This window comes from Peromyscus leucopus, chromosome 4 (genome assembly GCF_004664715.2).
Source record: "Peromyscus leucopus breed LL Stock chromosome 4, UCI_PerLeu_2.1, whole genome shotgun sequence".
NCBI classification, from domain to species: domain Eukaryota; kingdom Metazoa; phylum Chordata; class Mammalia; order Rodentia; family Cricetidae; genus Peromyscus; species Peromyscus leucopus.
In genome coordinates, this window is record NC_051066.1 from 46,207,805 (window position 1) to 46,226,171 (window position 18,367).

Sequence of the window (18,367 nt, forward strand, 5' to 3'; positions counted from 1 at the left end):
ATTAAAAACAACTGCTGTCCGTCTAAACACAATGATTCTCAGAGAACAGTTTGCAAAGACAACATCAGAAAGTACATAGTCCCATGATACTGTCCTCATATTTAACCCTAAAACATCAAATTATAAATAATGTCTCCTAAACAGAAAAATTACATTAATAGAATTCCTATTCAAGTCAGGAATACTCTTCTTTCCCTCCAACAAGATTCCACTTAGACTGCCTTACAAAACCAATCCAGCTGGGCGGTGGTGGTGCACACCTTTAATCCCAGCACTCGGGAGGCAGAGGCAGGCAGATCTCTGTGAGTTCAAAGCCAACCTGGGCTACAGAGTGAGTTCCAGGAAAGGCATCAAAGCTACACAGAGAGGCCCTGTCTCAGAAAAAAGAAGAAAAAAAAAAAAAACAAGAGAACAGAAACCCACAACATAACCTTCTCAGAATATAATTCTCCATCCATTTGATAAATAACCCTCAATTAAGAATTTCAATTTGTTTTCTTCTTGGAAATCATATCCTTGCAGGCTTGCGCGTGTCTGTGTCATTGTTGTTGATATTGTTGTCACTCTATGCTAGTTCTCATGTTCCTGCTCAACCCTTTACCTGGTGCACAGATATGGCTGCATCCTCCATTAAACCGATCACAAGGATTGCTGCACTGCGCATGCTGGTTTTTGGTAACTGTGGAAATACCCCTAGGCTGGACGGGCAAACGAGTGGTCATTGCAATCAGATCGGACCCGTCGTACTTGTTAGCACGGTAGATTTTATTGGTGTAGACGTCTGTCCAGTAAATGTACTGGCCATAGACAGTCAAGCCAAAGGCATGAAATGTCGTGCTCACGATGACTTCCCGGTTAGTGCCGGTGAGAGTACTACGCTCTATCTTCTGCCTGAAACAAAGAGAAAGAAAACGGAGAAAGGATCATAATGGCCTGGCACTTCCTTATGCTGCCTCCAGTGACTACTACATGGTGCATGACATGTGTCTCTTTCCTGGTGATAGGAAGTCCTATTTGCTTCTCACAGTCTGGACTACATGTATCCTTTAGGAAGAGCCAGGCTAACGTTAGAAGCAGGAGCAGCAGTCCATGAAAGATTCCCATAATGCATGGGGCCTGCTGTGAAACACAGCAAGGAAATAAAAGGACTTATTTCCCTTAATGATCTTGATTACTTTGAGGAATTTACTTAGAATGACACAAAACATCAGTCAGAAATTGAATAATTCCATTATAATTATGGTTACATTTAGTGATGCAAATTTAGATGTCTTAGTATACAGACAAGTTTTCATAGAAACAGTCACAATGCTAGAACATAAAATAAGATTTTCATCACATTAAGTAATTCCCTCTATGTTTCAATGTCCACATGATCCAGAGACACCTACAGGCTAGCATCTGCCCAGTAAAGAAGGTCACTCTCAAGGTCCAAAGTGAGTCCATTGGGCCAAACCAGGCTGGTGTTCACAATGGGGACCCGGAAGTTTCCTGCCAGTGTGGCTCTTTCAATTTTGGCGTTAGTACCCCAATCAGTCCAATACATGTACCTAGTCAACAAACAGAGACAAAATTAATCCACAGAAAGGATTTTTTTTGAAACAAGATTTCTCTGTGTAGCTTTGCACCTTTCCTAGAACTCACTCTGTAGCCCAGGTTGGCCTCGAACTCACAGAGATCCACCTGCCTCTGCCTCCCGAGTGCTGGGATTAAAGGCGAGCACCACCACTGCCCGGCAACAAGGAAGTCTTTAAAGACCTTTCCACTTGACATTCTTTAATTGCCAATAACCATCAATTGGCAAATGAGTAAAGAAGTACTCCATTCCTTTCTGTGCAAATTCAGATTATTATTATTCTCTACATAAAATGATTTCTGGTTCCCATTCCACCCTTAATTAAACAGATAAATCAAGAAGACCATGGCATACCCTCGGCAAGGATCTACTACAATCGCTCTTGGTTTGGAAACACGGGCTACCACAGCACGCTTAGATCCATCTTCGGCCACAGAATTGATCGTCTGGTTTGAGTAGTCACTGTAATAAATTCTTCTATTTATCCAGTCAAAGGCAATCCCATCAGCTATCCCTATATCTGGAAGACACACATATATATACTCACATGAAGGTATTAGAATATCCAAGTACATTGAGAATATTCAGTATGCTGACCTCCTTATGTCTGGCAAGGTAAATTCCACCTGGTGTGCACTTACTTGGAAGTAGGACAATTGGGGTGCTGATCCCTGTATACAGGCTGACGTAGGAAATCTGGCCCTGGACAGAGCTTAGCTTTTGTGTGTAGAAGATTCTATTAAATTTGTGGTCATAATCCAGAGCAATGGCAGTTCTCTCGACATTTATTTCTTGGAAAGGTGGGCTATGATCTTCAGGGTCGAAGTGTAAGCTTCTCAAGGAATTGTTCAAGGCATAGATGAGGAAATCTGTTCTTGAGGTAGCACAGGTCTTGCCATCATTTTCCAAAGTCCCAAAGGCACATCCACACTTGGGGGTCGACAGTTCAGGTAGAGCGAAGCAGAAGTGGGAACAGCCGCCATTGCTTTGCAAACAAGGGTTGTTGTTAAGCTCAGCTGGTGAGAGGGGCTGGACATGCTCATCAAAAATGGTCACATCTCGTAGCAGGTTGATATTGTCTCTTATCACTACTGGTGGATCTGTATTCCCTGGTTCCTTGCTAGCTTGGAAGATTTTTTTCAAATTTCTATCAACCCATATGATAGACTCTCCAAAGACAGTGATGCCATAAGGAGTTGGGTAGCGACTGCCATAACGAACCACTTGAGATTCTCCTCCATCAAGATGAATCCTGGCAATTATATCTAAGGAATCATCAACCCAATAAATATAGCCAGTGCTGTGGTCCATGGCCAAGCCCCGAGGTGTGACAATGCCTTCAGAAACAAGTACAGTTCTATTGGTACAGTCAAGAAAAGAGCGTTCAATCTTCGGTTTCTGCCCATAGTCAGCCCAGAAGAGGTATCTATTCTTGGGGTCAACAACAATATGCCTAGGCATATCCACTGCGACTTTGAGGAGAACACGGCGATAGGTAGTATTGATCCGTAGTACTTCTACCAGTGTTTCATATACAAAGGCATTGGTGAAATAAAGATTTCCTATGGAAAATAAAGAGGACGCTGATGAATGGAAAACCAAGAAGAAAAAACAGGGGGTACCTCGTTTCCAAATAAAATAATGTAAGGTTGAGGTATGATCAGTATGTGTTATCTTTTCCAAGACAATAAATCTCAGTTGTAAGCTTATAAAAAATAAACATTCATGTTTGGAAATTAAAGAGAGTAGTCTTGAAAATGTAGAGAACATTTTCCTTTCCTCAAAAGCCTTCCCTTTCTTTCTACCTTATCTTGGAGTTCACAGCCAGCATCGCAGCACCGCAGCTCACATCCCACTAAAAGGTGTATATTTTCCTTCTTCTACTTAAAGTATGAATCTTTAACATTCATATCAAAGACTCTAAATATACTTTATCATGGTGTAAAAGAAGCAGAGGAGGACAGCCACAAGCACCTCAGATTGCTACCCATGTTCTCCAATCTCTTTTCAGGCAAGATTAATGTGTAGTCTTTAATAAGTCTTCCTAACTAGTGTAGACGTTTTTATCCAGTGGCTTTCTAAAAGCCATCGAATAAAAAAATCCACTCCATGTGAAGTACTATAAAATGAATGGAGTATAATGAGTAGAGCATGCTAGATCCTAAATTACTGATTCCATGTAAAAATCAGTTATTGGACTATTTTTTACTATGAACATATTGTTTCCCAATCTGCCTCAAAATCTATAAAGAGAAATTAGTGCAATGTGGAATATGTAACTGATCATTGTTTTTGCGTTGTACCTCTGCTTGAGATGGGGTGCTGGTGGTGATGCTGGGTACTCATCTCCTTTAAATACAGGGTTGTCAAATAGTGCCAGATAGTATTTTGGGCTTTGTAGGGTATACAGTTTGGCTGTTTGTTTTTTTGTTGTTTGTTTGTTTGTTTGTTTGTTTGTTGAAATGGGGCCTCCTGTGTCTCAGCCTTGCATTGAGCTCTGTGTAACTAAGTAACTGGGGATGCCTTCAGCTCTCGATATTCCTGCCTTCTCTCCCAAGTACTAAGATTACAGGGGTAAGCCAACACGCCCAGCCAAAATATAGGGTTTCCCTCACAAGCATTCAACTCTGCTGTTGTGCGATGACAGCAGCATTTAACACCAAATGAATGGACATAAGCTTGTCACGGTAAAACTGTACAAAAGCAGAACATGGCTACATGTGTCCCACTGGCCATGCTGTGCCGACCCTATTTAGCCCTACCATAAGAAACAGTATACTTTACAGGGATAGAAATTAGGACTCCAGTAAAAGTTTACCTAACTAAGCTACTATATTACAATGCAAGTTTATATTTAAGCCATATCCAGATCAATAACATATAACGGTATCCATTTGTATTGAAAATGAACTCCCCCAAATTTGTAATAATCCTGAGTTAATGTAATACTGAGTTGGGCACATAAATTACTAAGAGAAACACATTAACAAAGAAGCGATTAAAAATCCGCAACTCCCTTCACCAGCTACAGGACTCGGGAAATCCGACCCTGCACCTCAATGGGCAGCACTGTAGAGCTGAGCCTGTTTTGGGGGGATGGGGGCCGGAGAGACACAGGTGATCCAGCCCTCAGGGTGTGAAACAAGAAAGCTGACGCCACCCCTCACCAAATGCAGCACTCAAGAGTAGACCCTGCACCTCACCCGGGTAAAACAGTAGAGCTGGCACTGGTGGTGGGGATGTGGGTGAGCAGAAGACTTGGTCCTGCTCATTGTTGCCTGCCGGATTGGGTGAGCTAACTGGGGCAGTGCTAGAGAGCTCACCCTAGTGGTGAAGATGAGGAAGAGCTGGCAGACTGACCAACCCAGATACCACCCAGGCCCAGAACCGAGTTGGCCTATCCCAACATCCACCTCATCTATGATCTGCTGGAGCACGTGAAGGGACTGGTCCTGCAGATCCAAAGCTGCAGGATCTCCAAGACACAGGGCAACAACAGGATATCCAAGAGGGGATCCAGTGAGGGTCCAGTATCAACAGTGCCGCAGAAGCCAGAGGCCTCCAACCAGACCAATGAACACTTGCAAGTAAAGATCTATGGACTAAATGGTTTATTGCGTGACTCACTGTGTCACACTACGGCTTCCACAACAAGATTTTTTTTTTTTTTTTTTTTGGTTGGTTGGTTTGGTTTTCTGAGAAAGGGTTTCTCTGTGTAACTTTGACTGTCCTGGAACTTGCTTTGTACACCAGGCTGGCCTCGAACTCAGAGATCCACCTGCCTCTGCTTCCTAAGTGCTGGGATTAAAGGCATGGGCCACCACCTTCCGGCTCCATATTAAGATTTTTGTTTGTTTGTTTGCTTGCTTGCTTCCTTGTTTGTTTTTCATTTGTTTTTCTTTTAAATCTTATTTTATTTTATCTTGAGGGGAAAGTTGTAAGAGCAGAGGGCAGATATAAAGGGCCAGGGATATGAATAAGACCAGGACGCATAATGTGACATCCACAAAGAATCAATTTTTTTTAAAAGAATATAGAATACGGGAGCAAGAATGTGCACACAATTACAGTTAATGACCAAAGAGGCCATGAATGTGAAGGAGAGGTATATGAGAGAGTTTGGAGGTAGCAGGGGAAGGGGGAAATTATGTAATCACATTACAATATCAAAAATAAACAGAACACAAAAATTAAAAATTAATCTGCAACTAAATTGCTTGACTTTAAAGTAAATGAATGCCTTTCCTCTTCATGATTTTTAGATAATTCTAATCTAGACATTTCCTGTCAACCTTAGGACAAAAACTACTGTCCCATAATTTAATATTTCCTGCTTAATTGCATAAAAATAGAAGAAAATGAAATGATTCATCCATAATTAATCTGCCAACTAGAGCACCTCCTCTTTCATTTAGTGAGTACACAGCCTAGTCTTAAATGAGATCATACAGCGTCTAGAAAAACCACTTCAGACACAGTGATGAAAACCACAGTTCACATACCTGCTACCCAATCCACGGCAATACCCCGGATTCCATTTGTTCCTATGCCGTAGGTAACGATGTTGCTAAAAGTAGACCCATCGGGTTTGATTCTGCGGATTCCATTAGAGGATCTCACAGAGCTGCTAAAATCACACCAGTAAATAAAGCCGGAGGCAACATCCACATCCACGTGCAGAACATTTCGTCCTAGAACATTTAAGGTGTGTCAACCAACTGAACTGACACTTTTAAAATCCCCTCTCCACCCTTTCGTTAGCATTCGTTAGTTATACAAACCGATGTATTTCATTATAACATTTCATCCCCCATTATCACACCCTGTCCCCCATGACTGCACCCCTTTCTAGATCTCACTCTACTGTCGTGTATTTCACTTTTTTCTTTGTTATTCCTTGTGTACATACATGCACACTACAAGCTGCTGAGCCTGCTGAGTGTTCCTCATAGGCACTGACAACCGATTGGATAACCAATTACGGGGTGGTGGGGTGGTCATTCCTGCTCACGATTGATTCTCCACTGTCCACACTGACATGCCAGCTGCTGCTGTCATTGTCTTGACAAGGCTACAGAATTGTTGAGATTTCATGGGTGCAGCTTCCCTATCCTACCTAGGACACACAACACCCCAGACTGTCCTGTTCCTAGAGCACCACCCTCACCTGTCTGCTCTTCCTCTGAAATCCAACACCCACTACAAGATCAGACTGTTTGGTTATCAGCTGCATATACAGAACCCAGATCTTACTTCCTAAGTAACATTTCCCGAAACAGGAGTTCTGCCTCCTAGGAATAAATGGCTGGAAAATCTTTTATCTCATGAAGCACTCAAACACTATGGAATCATGCAAATATGCAGAGTATTCAAAAGAGCTCTAAGGGTCAAAACAGGTCAACTGGGTCAAATAACTGATTATGTATAACCTACCAAATTTAAAATTTTTTTCCTGGCAAACTAGGGCCAGGAAAATAGCTATGTTTATATAAGAACCCCCAGATCCCATGGAAATGCCAAAGTGGGTATAAAGGACTGTCTGCAATTCCAGCCCTCAGAGGGTGAAGGCAGGGTGCTAGAAAACTCTTCATGTTCTCACAAACTGCCACACATTTTGGCTTATCCAAGAGACAAGTTTTTGTGTACATATTCACAAATAAGTCAGGCATGGTGGTTACAAGCCTTTAATCCCAGCACTCAGAAGGCAGAAACAGGTGGATCTCTGTGAGTCTAAGGCTAGCCTGGTCTATGTAGTAGGTTTCAGGTCAACCAGGGCTACATAGTAAGACTTAGCCTCCAAAAAAAGAATGAAAGAAAAATACACAAAAATATGATTATTGGGGACTAGTGCTGAGTCTCCTTACACCACTTCATCAAATATGTACTAATAAATTTGTGGATTCCTTTAAATAATGGGATACCTTCAGCCTACACCTCATTAGCAGGAATACAGAATAGTTTTCACCCATTCTGCAATACTTCATGAAAATCCATGCTATGCTTTATAGCCCTCTAATCTGGTTCTATTAGATACACAGATTCTCCAGCCACAATCCAGAATTCTAAGTGAGCAAACTCCTGGCATAGGACTTGGCTCAGCTCTGAGTTTGACAGCCCTCCCAAAGATTCTGATGACCTGAGCTTTATAATCCACACTGGAGCTGGCACCAGCTGGAAGCAAACTTGGTTAGGAGTGTCCATACCTTGACCAGCCACTGGCACCATGGCCTCTGAGTGGTCAGATAGCTCCAGGCTAAAGCCTCTAATTGCAGACAGCTTGGAAACAACAATGAAGGAGTTATATGGAGAACAGGAGTGATGGTCAGGATTGAGTTTAAACCCACTAGCACAGGCACAGGAGGACATTCCACCGGGTTTGGGCAGGCAGATCTGCTGGCAAACATGTGGGTTGTTGCTGCAGCCATTGGAAGAGTCAGCAGTATCTAAAAGAATTCAAATCAGTTTGTAACCTTATGTACTTGGCAGTCCGGCACATTTTTTAATGAGTCAACCAACTATTATACAAATAATAAATGCATAATAATAGCTAGATTAGCAGACTAAAATCAATACTGAAAGGCAGGAATTTGTTTGAAGATCCAAAAAATACTGGCAGGAAGCACTGCATAGCAGCTAGAAAATGGAGGGTGTGTCTTGCTTCACTTCCCTCCCTAAGAAGCATGCAAGGCTTAATTTAAAGATGGCACAAATCTATAGACTAGCTTTTTTCCTCCTTCCCTTTCAACCTGAGACAAGGATATTTAAAAGACTTTTTAAATCACATGCAATAAAAACAAATAACAGAGGAGACAGAATAGTTAATATTCTTCAGTTAAAGTTAATTTGTTGGTGGGTTGGGGTATTCCTGTTAGGACTAAAAATTCTGTCCCAAAATTTATCTTAAGCATAAAGCAGTAAACAAAACAGAAAAAAAAAGTGCCCTTCATAGAGGTTCTATTACAAAAGAAACATGGACAATAAAAAGCAGGTGATGTGCTGATGAATGCTACAAAATACAAGTCAGACTTAAAACTTAGGAGGAAAGAAGGGGAATAAATTTACTCGGAAGCTGATGCTGGCCTATGCCAGATTAGCCACTGACACTGAACTGTCACGTAGTTTTCTTCTGGGTGTGAGTGAGATGTGTGCACGTGCCAAGCACTACATGTGGACAGGGTGTGAGTGTGCAAACGTGTGCATGTGCATCTCACATCCATGAATGACAGACAAGTACTCACTGCGTCGGTGGTAAACCCGAAGACCCCTCAAGTTCTGGACATTGTCTCTCAAGACGACTTTGTTGTTCCCAGAGGACTTGTCGACTCTTTCAATGACCTCATACTGTTCATCAGAGTAATAAAGGAAGGAGCCATGGACCGCAAGACCCCACGGGTGGGCCAGGTGGTGCACCAGGATCATCCGCTCTGTACCATCCACATTTCCTCTTTCGATCTAAAGGATTAGAATTCTCGTTATTTCACTGACTCCTACCGAATGAAATAAGGGAGCATGTTCACATTTATAGTCTCTTGTATTTGTGTGGCATTCTATCCTTTCTATAGATTTCTCAAAGCTGTTACGGAATTGGTCCATCACAAGTATGCTAAACAGGCAAACATCCTTATCTTCAAGGGATAGTCAGAGCACCCATACCGTGCTTAAGAATGCATAGAAATGTCTGAGCATGTGCCACCATGCAGTATTTGACAGACATTGGCTGTAACATCTACCCGGATAAGGAGACATCTCCCCCAGAATTACAGGCCAGTCCTGGATGGGAGCCAAGCATGGTGCTATGGTGTGAATAAATGGCTTTTGTCCATGGAGAAAGAATCAAGTAGACCACTTCTGAGGAGCATGGAGGGTGTAATTGGTTTAACTTGGGTTCAAAAGCCTGTCTCTTTACCCAGCTGGGAGCTTCTGACAGACAGTGAGATCTGGGTTACCCACTACCTCACAGACAAGGGAATCCAGAAGGTTATATGCCAGAAATGACAGAAACCCCCAAAAGCCTTGAAAAAAGAAATCATGACCCTCCCGGCTGCTGGTGTCTAGATTAGAGCAGCTGAGTAAGCTCAGTTCAAGTCCTGAAGCTGCCTTTCCAGGCCAGCACTCTCAAGTGGGCAAGCATCAAATTTGGTAACTATAGTTTTAAAGACAGGGTACCTTTAACATGAAAAAGAATTAACTAATGGGATGATAGCCAGCTCACTCATCATGAAGGTAGAAAAAAATAAGTCTGGACATAAGGCAAATTAAGGATGGAAAGAACCTTGGATGATTAAATAAGGAGAGAGCACTATTTTTTTTTTAGAGGGAAGGAGAGGTGGAGTATAGAGCTCACAGATTCCGGAGGACAGAATGGGTGCAGAACAGGAAGAGGACGGAGCTGGTGAGTCCCTGTGTAGATGGCACTAACTTGTATGCAGAGGCCTCACCCCGTGACAAGAACATCCTAATCATAACATAGGTGCACCCAAGCATGCAAGGTGTTTACACACATGTTGCTACGTTTTATATGTTTTTATTGTGTTGTTGGGCGGGTATGAAGGGTTGGGTATGTGTAGCACCTGTATTAAGTCAGAGCACGGCTTCCAGGCATTGATGCTGTCTTTCTACCATGTGAGTCTCAGGGATCAAACTCAGGTCATCAGGTTTGCCAGCAAGTGCCTTCACCCACTGAACCACCTCACTGGCCCCTCCACTTCTTTTAAATCCTCTAAGTGTATCATCATTGCGAGTAAGTACTGAGTGAGCGGAGGCTGCATATTGGTGGTAGACAAAGTATGGGGCAGGCAAGTGTCCTAGGTTTGATACTCAGAACTGCAGTATCTAGTAGTAACAATAGTAAACAACAATGTCATCCTGAACATGAAGCTAGTAGTAAGAATCTGGTGAACAGAAAAGGAATCAAGAGCAAGGCCTACTGCATGGCATTGTAGCCAACATCAGTTGTCTAAAATTGTTACATACAATCTAATTCATCAACTATTATTTCTGAGTGCTTCCTTTGCCGAGCTCAGCTATTGAAGCCTAGCAGCAATGGTCAAACGTCAATGCCATGTTATAGTGCACTAATTGCAGAGTTTATCAGTACAGGAAACTTCATGTGTGTACTGGCCATTTCTTTAGCTGCTGAGCTGAGATGCTTGCTTATTCTCGTGTGTGTGTGTGTGTGTGTGTGTGTGTGTGTGTGTGTGTGTGTGTGTGTGTCTACTCTGTGATGGGAGAACCTAAAGTCTTGTCAAAGAAAAGCCTGACAACACTAAAACATTAAATCCATGTCTCAGAAAGGAACAAGTAAGAAATGACAAGTGGTGACTACTTATCCTTAATGAAACCAAAGGTTTATAGGAAAAAATAAAAACCATCATTCTGGAGAGAATGTTGCACATACTGTGAACAACAAAAATAAAAATGGACTACAAAACTAAAGTAAGGAGAGCATTGTCGAGAGGAAGGGCAATATTAGACCTGATTCAAGTTGCCGAGTTAGCCAGCACGTTCGGAATCACAGGTAGTGAACGGGTAGTGAAAACATAAAACCACTCATACCACGCCTCTGCTGGTGACCGCCCAGTAGAGCTTCTGCTCCTGAATGTCCAGGGTGACAACCTCCAGGTGTTCCAGGTTCCCAGTGAAGAGAATCTTTAAAGATGATCCATCCATGTCAGCACTTGCGATCTTGGCAGGCACCCCACTGTCCGTCCCCTGGTCTGACCAATACAGTTTTCTACAACCATGAAAAGCATGAGGGTTTCATGAAATAGAAAATACACAAGGGCAATACAATATAGGAGCATTTAACCAGTGTTCCGTCAGTGTCTCTAGAGCTCTGCACGCCATTTTGAATAGCACTGAAGACTTAAAATAGTACTGAAGACAGGATGGTAGAATTTTCCATCTACTCAGCCTCTAAGGTCTATTAGGTCAGAATGTATTGCACAGGCTTGCATGATGTTTAATTCCTAAAATTCCTGCATGTGGAGCATTAAGTATATCCTTCACAGTCAACACAATTGAAAAGCTCCTTTTCACTTGGATCTACATTGTTCAAATGTCACATATTCTACAGTATGAAATGCCAACAGGGCACTTCCTCAGACCAGGGCATTGATAAGGACTGTGAGGACAGGAACACATGTGCGACTTGGTATCTATCACTCACCCACGAACAGGATCAACAGCTATGCCAACTGGGAAACCAACGCCAAGAGAGGTGCCATCGTTGGCGATCAGTGTTTTCCCATACCTCGTCTCTCCCCGGAGTGTTATCACCTGCAGTCCAAGAGCATGTATCAGAACTGAATTTCTTTCCCAGACACAAAGACAGAGGGACACAAAACTAAAGCATGGCCAAAGATGGCATGAGATGCCCATAATCTTTAATTGTGTTTCCCTCTATTTCAACTTCCTCTTTCCTCCTGGGGCTGGGAGGAATAATCTCAGAAGAAATGAGAACTTACAAAGTACAATCAGGGCTGGAGAGATAGATCAGTGGCTGCTCTTCCAAAGATCCCTGGTTTAAGTACCCAGCACCCACATTTTGGCTCACAAGTGCCTGTAATTCTAGTTCCAGAGAGATCTGACATCTTAAGGCCTCCAGGGACATTGCTTCAGTGCGCTGTACTAACACATATACAGACGAAACACTTCCCAATTGATGAATAAAGCACTGCCTGTTGCTATACATTTAAGGTTTGTCTGGAAAATTGCTACTACATGCAAATAGATTATGTCTGTGTGTGCCTCTCTTTCACACACACACACACACACACACACACACACACACACACACACACTACCTTTTCCCCTCATTCTGCGCCCTGTCTGGCATTTCTAATTCCTGCTTGAACTACAATAATCTTTCTCATTTCAAGTCACCTTTTTCTATTACAATCTCCTAGGACCTCCTTGGGTCACGTTAAGTCCCTTCATGACTTCTAGTCTACTTCAAATTCCCTCACACAGCCACCTGCAGGCTTCATTTTTAAGCTACACATCTTTTCCAGAAATAGGCACACAGCTACCCCTAGTGGAAAGCAAGTTCTTCGACAGCACCTCCTATTTTCAAGATGGAATGAAGTGAGACACTGGAACACTACATCTAAGCCAGCGTTACACCTACGTTCTTTATATTCATCAGGAAGAACTTTACATTTCTGTCTCCTAAAAGATTAACCAATACAAACCGGTGGATGGCTCATCCCATTTTGAATACAGTGATAATTTGCAACTCAGCACCATGAAACATTTTTACTTAATCAGTATGAGCTTTAGCGAGGCCAAGTCATTTGTCCAAGGACAAGCAGTTCATGGCTGGAGGTTAACATTCATAATACGTATTTAGTTTTAACTTTTGTTTGTTTTTTTATTACAGGGTTTTTAATCCTTCTGCCTTTTTTATACTGTTATATTTTTCTAGAAATAGGCATTGGTCATCTTTCAAGGCTCAGTTCAAATAACCACTAACAAGCTCTCTTCTGCCTCTCCCACTAGCACGCAAAGCCCTCTACATTCGCTGCTCTCAACACACGGGAGGGAAATTATTGGTTTGTGTGTAAGCTACTTAGAAGGAAAAAATAATCTTCCATCATCTTTGAATATCCAGGATCAAACAAGATCCACAGAAAACATTGACCAATATCTGGACGCTGAGTTGGATTCTCCCCACTGTATATCATACTGACCTGGAGGCTCAATTACAAACTAGGATTTCTGCAGCTCAAGTGACTATGTTGATTGTTACACAAGTATGCACACTCGGGGGCTCCCCAACAGGCTGTTTGTTTTACCTGTTGCTGCTGGAGACCTCCTCAGTACCTTTGGAAATGTTAAACCAAGGCATTCATCACCACTTTTTTTCTGAAGGCCTCAGGATTGGGCTTGGGATTCTCAGCAGCACATCACATTTTGATGAGCTTTGGATTAGGAAAAGTACCTTCTTCAACTGTCAAATGGGCTTTAGAAAGGTCTGTATTATTATTCCTAACATTAAAGCCAGTCATTTCTGGAGTAGTGTTGGGCCTTCAGGATCCCCTCACATCTATTTGCTTTGATTGGCATTTGTGCATATTACAAATTTCTCACTCATTGTGACTCACTAGCCCTCAGGTCATCGTGCACCAGTAAGCTATGAAGTGCTGTTCCACTGTGGACTCTACCAAGCTGCCGACGTGACCCTCACCAAAGAGCAATCAACTAACCAGCTGTGTGTCAGCTATAAGATCTATTGACTACCTCCCCCCCCACAAGGCATTCAAAATTAGCATGAATTAACACACCTTGTCCTTTTCCCAGAGTGGAGGAAACTGATATTGGTGCCACAGACTTACTCCATGTAATTTCAAGCCTACCCTGCATCTTGAATGTCTTCTGGGAACTGAGATATAAAGAGTACTTATCTCAAAGAGGAGAGAAATTAGAATCAAGTTTCTCTTGTGTCTTTCACTGTTAGAAAAATTGGAGCCAGAGTGTGATTCTTACCTGAGAACAGAGGTAGCAATAAACTTGGCTGAAAACTGATAAAGTATTTCTTCTATGATTTTAATTAGCTTTCTTAGTTTGTTGTAAATTAACCGATATCCTTTATAGGGACACAATAGAATTGATAATTTGTAGGAAACAGAATGGAGTAATAGAATGTTCTATTAATTTATTTTTATAAGGTGGTTTTTATTTCCCTTGGATTTGCTGGTATATTTTGTAGCAATATTTGCTGTTTTATTTTGTAGGTGTTTTTGGTCTTTTAGTCTGGGCTTGAAACAAGATCTCACTCTATAGCCCAAGCTGGCCTTGAAATCATGGGAATCCTCCTGCCCAAACCTCCCCAGTACTAGAATTAAAGGACTAAGCCACCATGCCTAAGAATATATTCCACATGAACCTGAAAACAATGTTTGTACCTACATTATAATGGAAGCAGCATTACCTCAATGGACCGACTTGAGGAAGTATAATAAATATTTCTTGATATCCAGTCTAAGGCCAGGCCAAAAGAGAAGCCCAGGCCAGACAGAGGAGCAAACACGGTTCTGTTGCTGCCATCAGTCTTCACTCTGTGCATTTGACCCTGGGAAGAAAGACAAGGGAGATGAGCTGACCTGAGGCAGGGCACAGGCCTGTGCACAGTCCTCCTCTCCTGACTACAGCTGCCGTCAGCTGCCAGTTCTCTCTATGTCTCTCAGTTGTTGAAAGCGGTAAGCCAAGTTGAGTATCTGACCTTTCAGGCAAAGAAAAGCTCACTGTACAGTCTTAGAAATAAAAAAATTAAAAGCACATAAAATTGGCTCAGAAGTCAACGAGACAGACAACAATCACAGAGGTCTCTTCGGCCTTCTTTCTTTCTCCTGGCTCTTTCCCCATTCTGGCAGATTGCTTCTATGAATGGAAAAGGAGGAGGAGGAGGAGGAAGAGGAAGAGGAGGAGGAGGGAGGGAGGGAGGGAAGGAGGAAGGAAGGAAGGAAGGAAGGAAGGAAGGAAGGAAGGAAGGAAGGAAGGAAGGAAGGAAGGAAGGAAGAAAAGAGTCTCGAACAAAAGATGCTGGAGAAACTGGAGAAGCAAGGATTCTGACCCAAGGCCCCCAGGACCTCCATTAAACGCCTTCCTGGAATCCCTGAGGGAACTTTTATTTAAATAATGACCATATACATTGGATGTATCCAAAACTTACCGGGTTCTCAACCCAATAGATAAATTGCTCTGAGTCATCAAAGTCAACATCAAAACCATTATGTATCCCCGCTATGGGACCATGGCGTCATTGCTCTTCACCTCAGGGTCAAGGGAGATTCCAAAAATTACATTGTTTCTTACAGACATCAAGAAAGGTTGGTCACCTGTAAAAACAGCAGTTTTGTGGAACCACAAGCATGGCAGCATTAACCACAACACAGAGCAGATGTGTCCTGAGTAACCATAGGCCGCCCACAGGGGCCCTCCCACTCCACACATGACATGGCCTGGATACTCCCCAGTACATAGTCCTCATTATCTCCGTACTCGCACTGACAAACTATCAGGATTTGTCTCAGAAAGTTCTTTACTCTCTACCCACAGACAACCTTAACAATAAATGACTGTGAGTCAATACGCAGGGAAGGTGGAGAGGTCAGAGATTAACTTGGTGAATAGTAACTTGTCTCAGGCCTATCAGATACCATGTGGTTAAGATGTGCCTTCCTTATTAGATTCTAATTCACAAAGCGGCACAATTACTATTGTGTTTTAATTTTCTCACTATGGTGTATCTAGAGCTTGATTGAAAGCCTGGAATGAAAGAATTGCCCAAATAAATAGCTGTAGTTGGTTTACTGATGCTCAGTTGGTTTGGTTTTCACTTGTGCAGTATTGAGATTAAACCCAGGGCCCCACACAGGCAAGTATCACCCCTACCACCCGACCCCTGAGTACCGACTCCAGCCCACCTTCCACATGCTTTAAACGTGTTTTCTAGATCTGTGTATCATGTACAGTATAAGGGAGGCACCTACCATGGCATCTCAGGCTTAGTGAACACTACAGAAGGCAAATATTACTAAGTCATTATTGGGGGGGAATGTGTGACTTTCTTCATGGGCATATATTGGCAGTCAGGCTACATTTCATAAACCAAGGGGATATTAGAGACCACTTCCCAAGCCATCCCATGGGAAAAAACACAAGCGGAATTATTTGTGAAATGACAAGTGGTACTATATGGCGTCATCATCAGATAGTCCCCAATGAGCAGAAGACAATCTTTGTCTGGTGAAGGAATGCCTTGTATCTAAAATATCTATGCCCAGATTAATCTTCTCTGAAAGACTCAAGGACGCACTAAATTAAACAGTGTCAACAAGGATTAGTAATATAATTAAATCTCTAAGGAAAAGTAGCAAAATACCAATCCCTTTGTAAGTGTTGCCAATAATTAAAACTTCATAAAGTATCACTGCACAATGTCACCTAACTGGATGGGGCTTCAACCTGAGGACCTCATTTGCAAACACTGTAACCTGGAAACACTAAAAAAAATGTCCTGAATCTGTCATGTATTTTCCATTTGAAAACCCAGTGCCCCTAGAGATTTGGACTTTTAATTAAGAAATACGTTGTAACTAACCATCTAGTTTCAGCCTATCTCTAGCAACTTGCATCAGTTTCCAAATATATTCACTCCTTTACAGTGAGAAATGAACAGACTCAGAGTAACTTTTCAAATTTCTGAAGATGATTTGAGAATTATATGTATGTACACATTCTTGAAGAAATCATTTCTCTTTCCCTTTGCATTCTTCAGAGCACTTGACATAATACTCCACATACCCTTCAATCAACCCACTAAGATAACTAAGATTAAATTGCTCAAATAGCCACTTGTAATATTCCTCACAGAGACAGCACTTATTTCTGAGGTATCAGATAATAATAATATTAACAATACTGGAGTCATAAGACCCAGGACAGATGACTTACCATTAACTATTTATTGTCATGAGAATAAAGAAACGAAGCAGTGGGCCTGAAAATGTGCAAGCTATACACACAAATCAAAATTTTCTGTTTTAAATACAGAATTTGAGAACTCCATTATCAGAACAGTCAGGTGTAAGAAAACATGAGGTTAAAGGTTGTTCAGGCACATGCACAGGTAACAGTAGCACCGTAGACACATCCTGTATAACAACTAAGATGCTCAACTGAGTCACCCCACAGGAGACCTACTGAACAGTTAGAACTGGGGTGTGGGTTTTCACAACCCAGCACCAACTATAACAGGCTTGGTCATCAGAGCACACTTACCTCTCACGCAGTTGACAGAATCGTCAGCGAGGTTCCATCCAGAAGGACAAACACAAGAATAATGTCTAGGGTCCTGTGCGGAAAGCAGGCAAAGGTGACTGCAGGAAGCAGAGGCACATGGATTTGGGGCTGTGGGAGAAAGAAAAGAATGCATGTATGAATGGAAAATTGTCTGCGCCACACTACACAGGGTGCTTGCAGTTACCTTTGCCAAGAGGCACCAGAGAAAAGAATGGCTTTCACGGGTTAACTCAGTCTATGTAACCAAGTATAACCAGTCACTGAGCTATCTAGAACCCATAATGTAAATATAAGTCTCCTTGCCAGACCTAAAATCCTTGTGACCTTGATGTTTACTCAGCAATATCCAAGATCAGTTTTCCCGCATCTTTGTAAGTGCTAGTTCTCACAGGATGTTTCTAGATCCTGTTTCTTCTACATATGGCATGCTACATAATGAATCTATTCTTTCCCTCACAACACATATAAGCATCTGCAAGGAAGGTCCCAAACACACTGAAGTATACAATCGAGAAAGGAAATCGACCTACATTAATTCATGTGGTGGGTGGTATTTTCAGAATGTGAGAGAACTAGGGATGGTTATCTCAGGTAGAGCGGTTAAGAACAGCTTCTCCTAGAAAGTGACATTTGAGCAGAAAACCCTAAATGACACAGGGCAGTGAATTCTGTCAGAGACAGAAGACAGAGGTTCAAGACAGTGCAAAGAAGTACAAAAGCTCAGAGCTGAGAACTCGCCTGGTGTGCCACTAGACCATCATGTAGTCCAGCGTGGTGAATGTAAGCCACAGAGGAAACAGGGTCAGACTCAGTGCGAGACACCACTGGAGAGACTTGAGGAGAAAGGGATTATGGGAAGGTTAAGTGTTCTCCCTCCCAACAGAAAGATCACCACCAAGGCCAAGTCTTACATCCTCTGTCCACCCACACCCCATGCATGAAGGTGACACCGGGTGGCCATAGCAGACACCTACAAGGAGATGGTAT

At 42.3% G+C, this 18,367-nt stretch overlaps 1 protein-coding gene across 1 annotated transcript in view; it reads right to left on the reverse strand.

The window, feature by feature from the left end:
* The window catches only part of Lrp2 (LDL receptor related protein 2), a 162,068-nt gene that overhangs the window by 61,138 nt on the left and 82,563 nt on the right, over window positions 1–18,367 (reverse strand). The window contains 13 exon segments of the mRNA XM_028882005.2: window positions 602–891; window positions 1,392–1,550; window positions 1,931–2,096; window positions 2,218–3,138; window positions 6,079–6,267; window positions 7,780–8,019; window positions 8,815–9,028; window positions 11,132–11,309; window positions 11,745–11,854; window positions 14,508–14,648; window positions 15,249–15,328; window positions 15,331–15,414; window positions 17,360–17,488. Coding sequence (XP_028737838.1) covers window positions 602–891; window positions 1,392–1,550; window positions 1,931–2,096; window positions 2,218–3,138; window positions 6,079–6,267; window positions 7,780–8,019; window positions 8,815–9,028; window positions 11,132–11,309; window positions 11,745–11,854; window positions 14,508–14,648; window positions 15,249–15,328; window positions 15,331–15,414; window positions 17,360–17,488 — 2,901 coding nt within the window.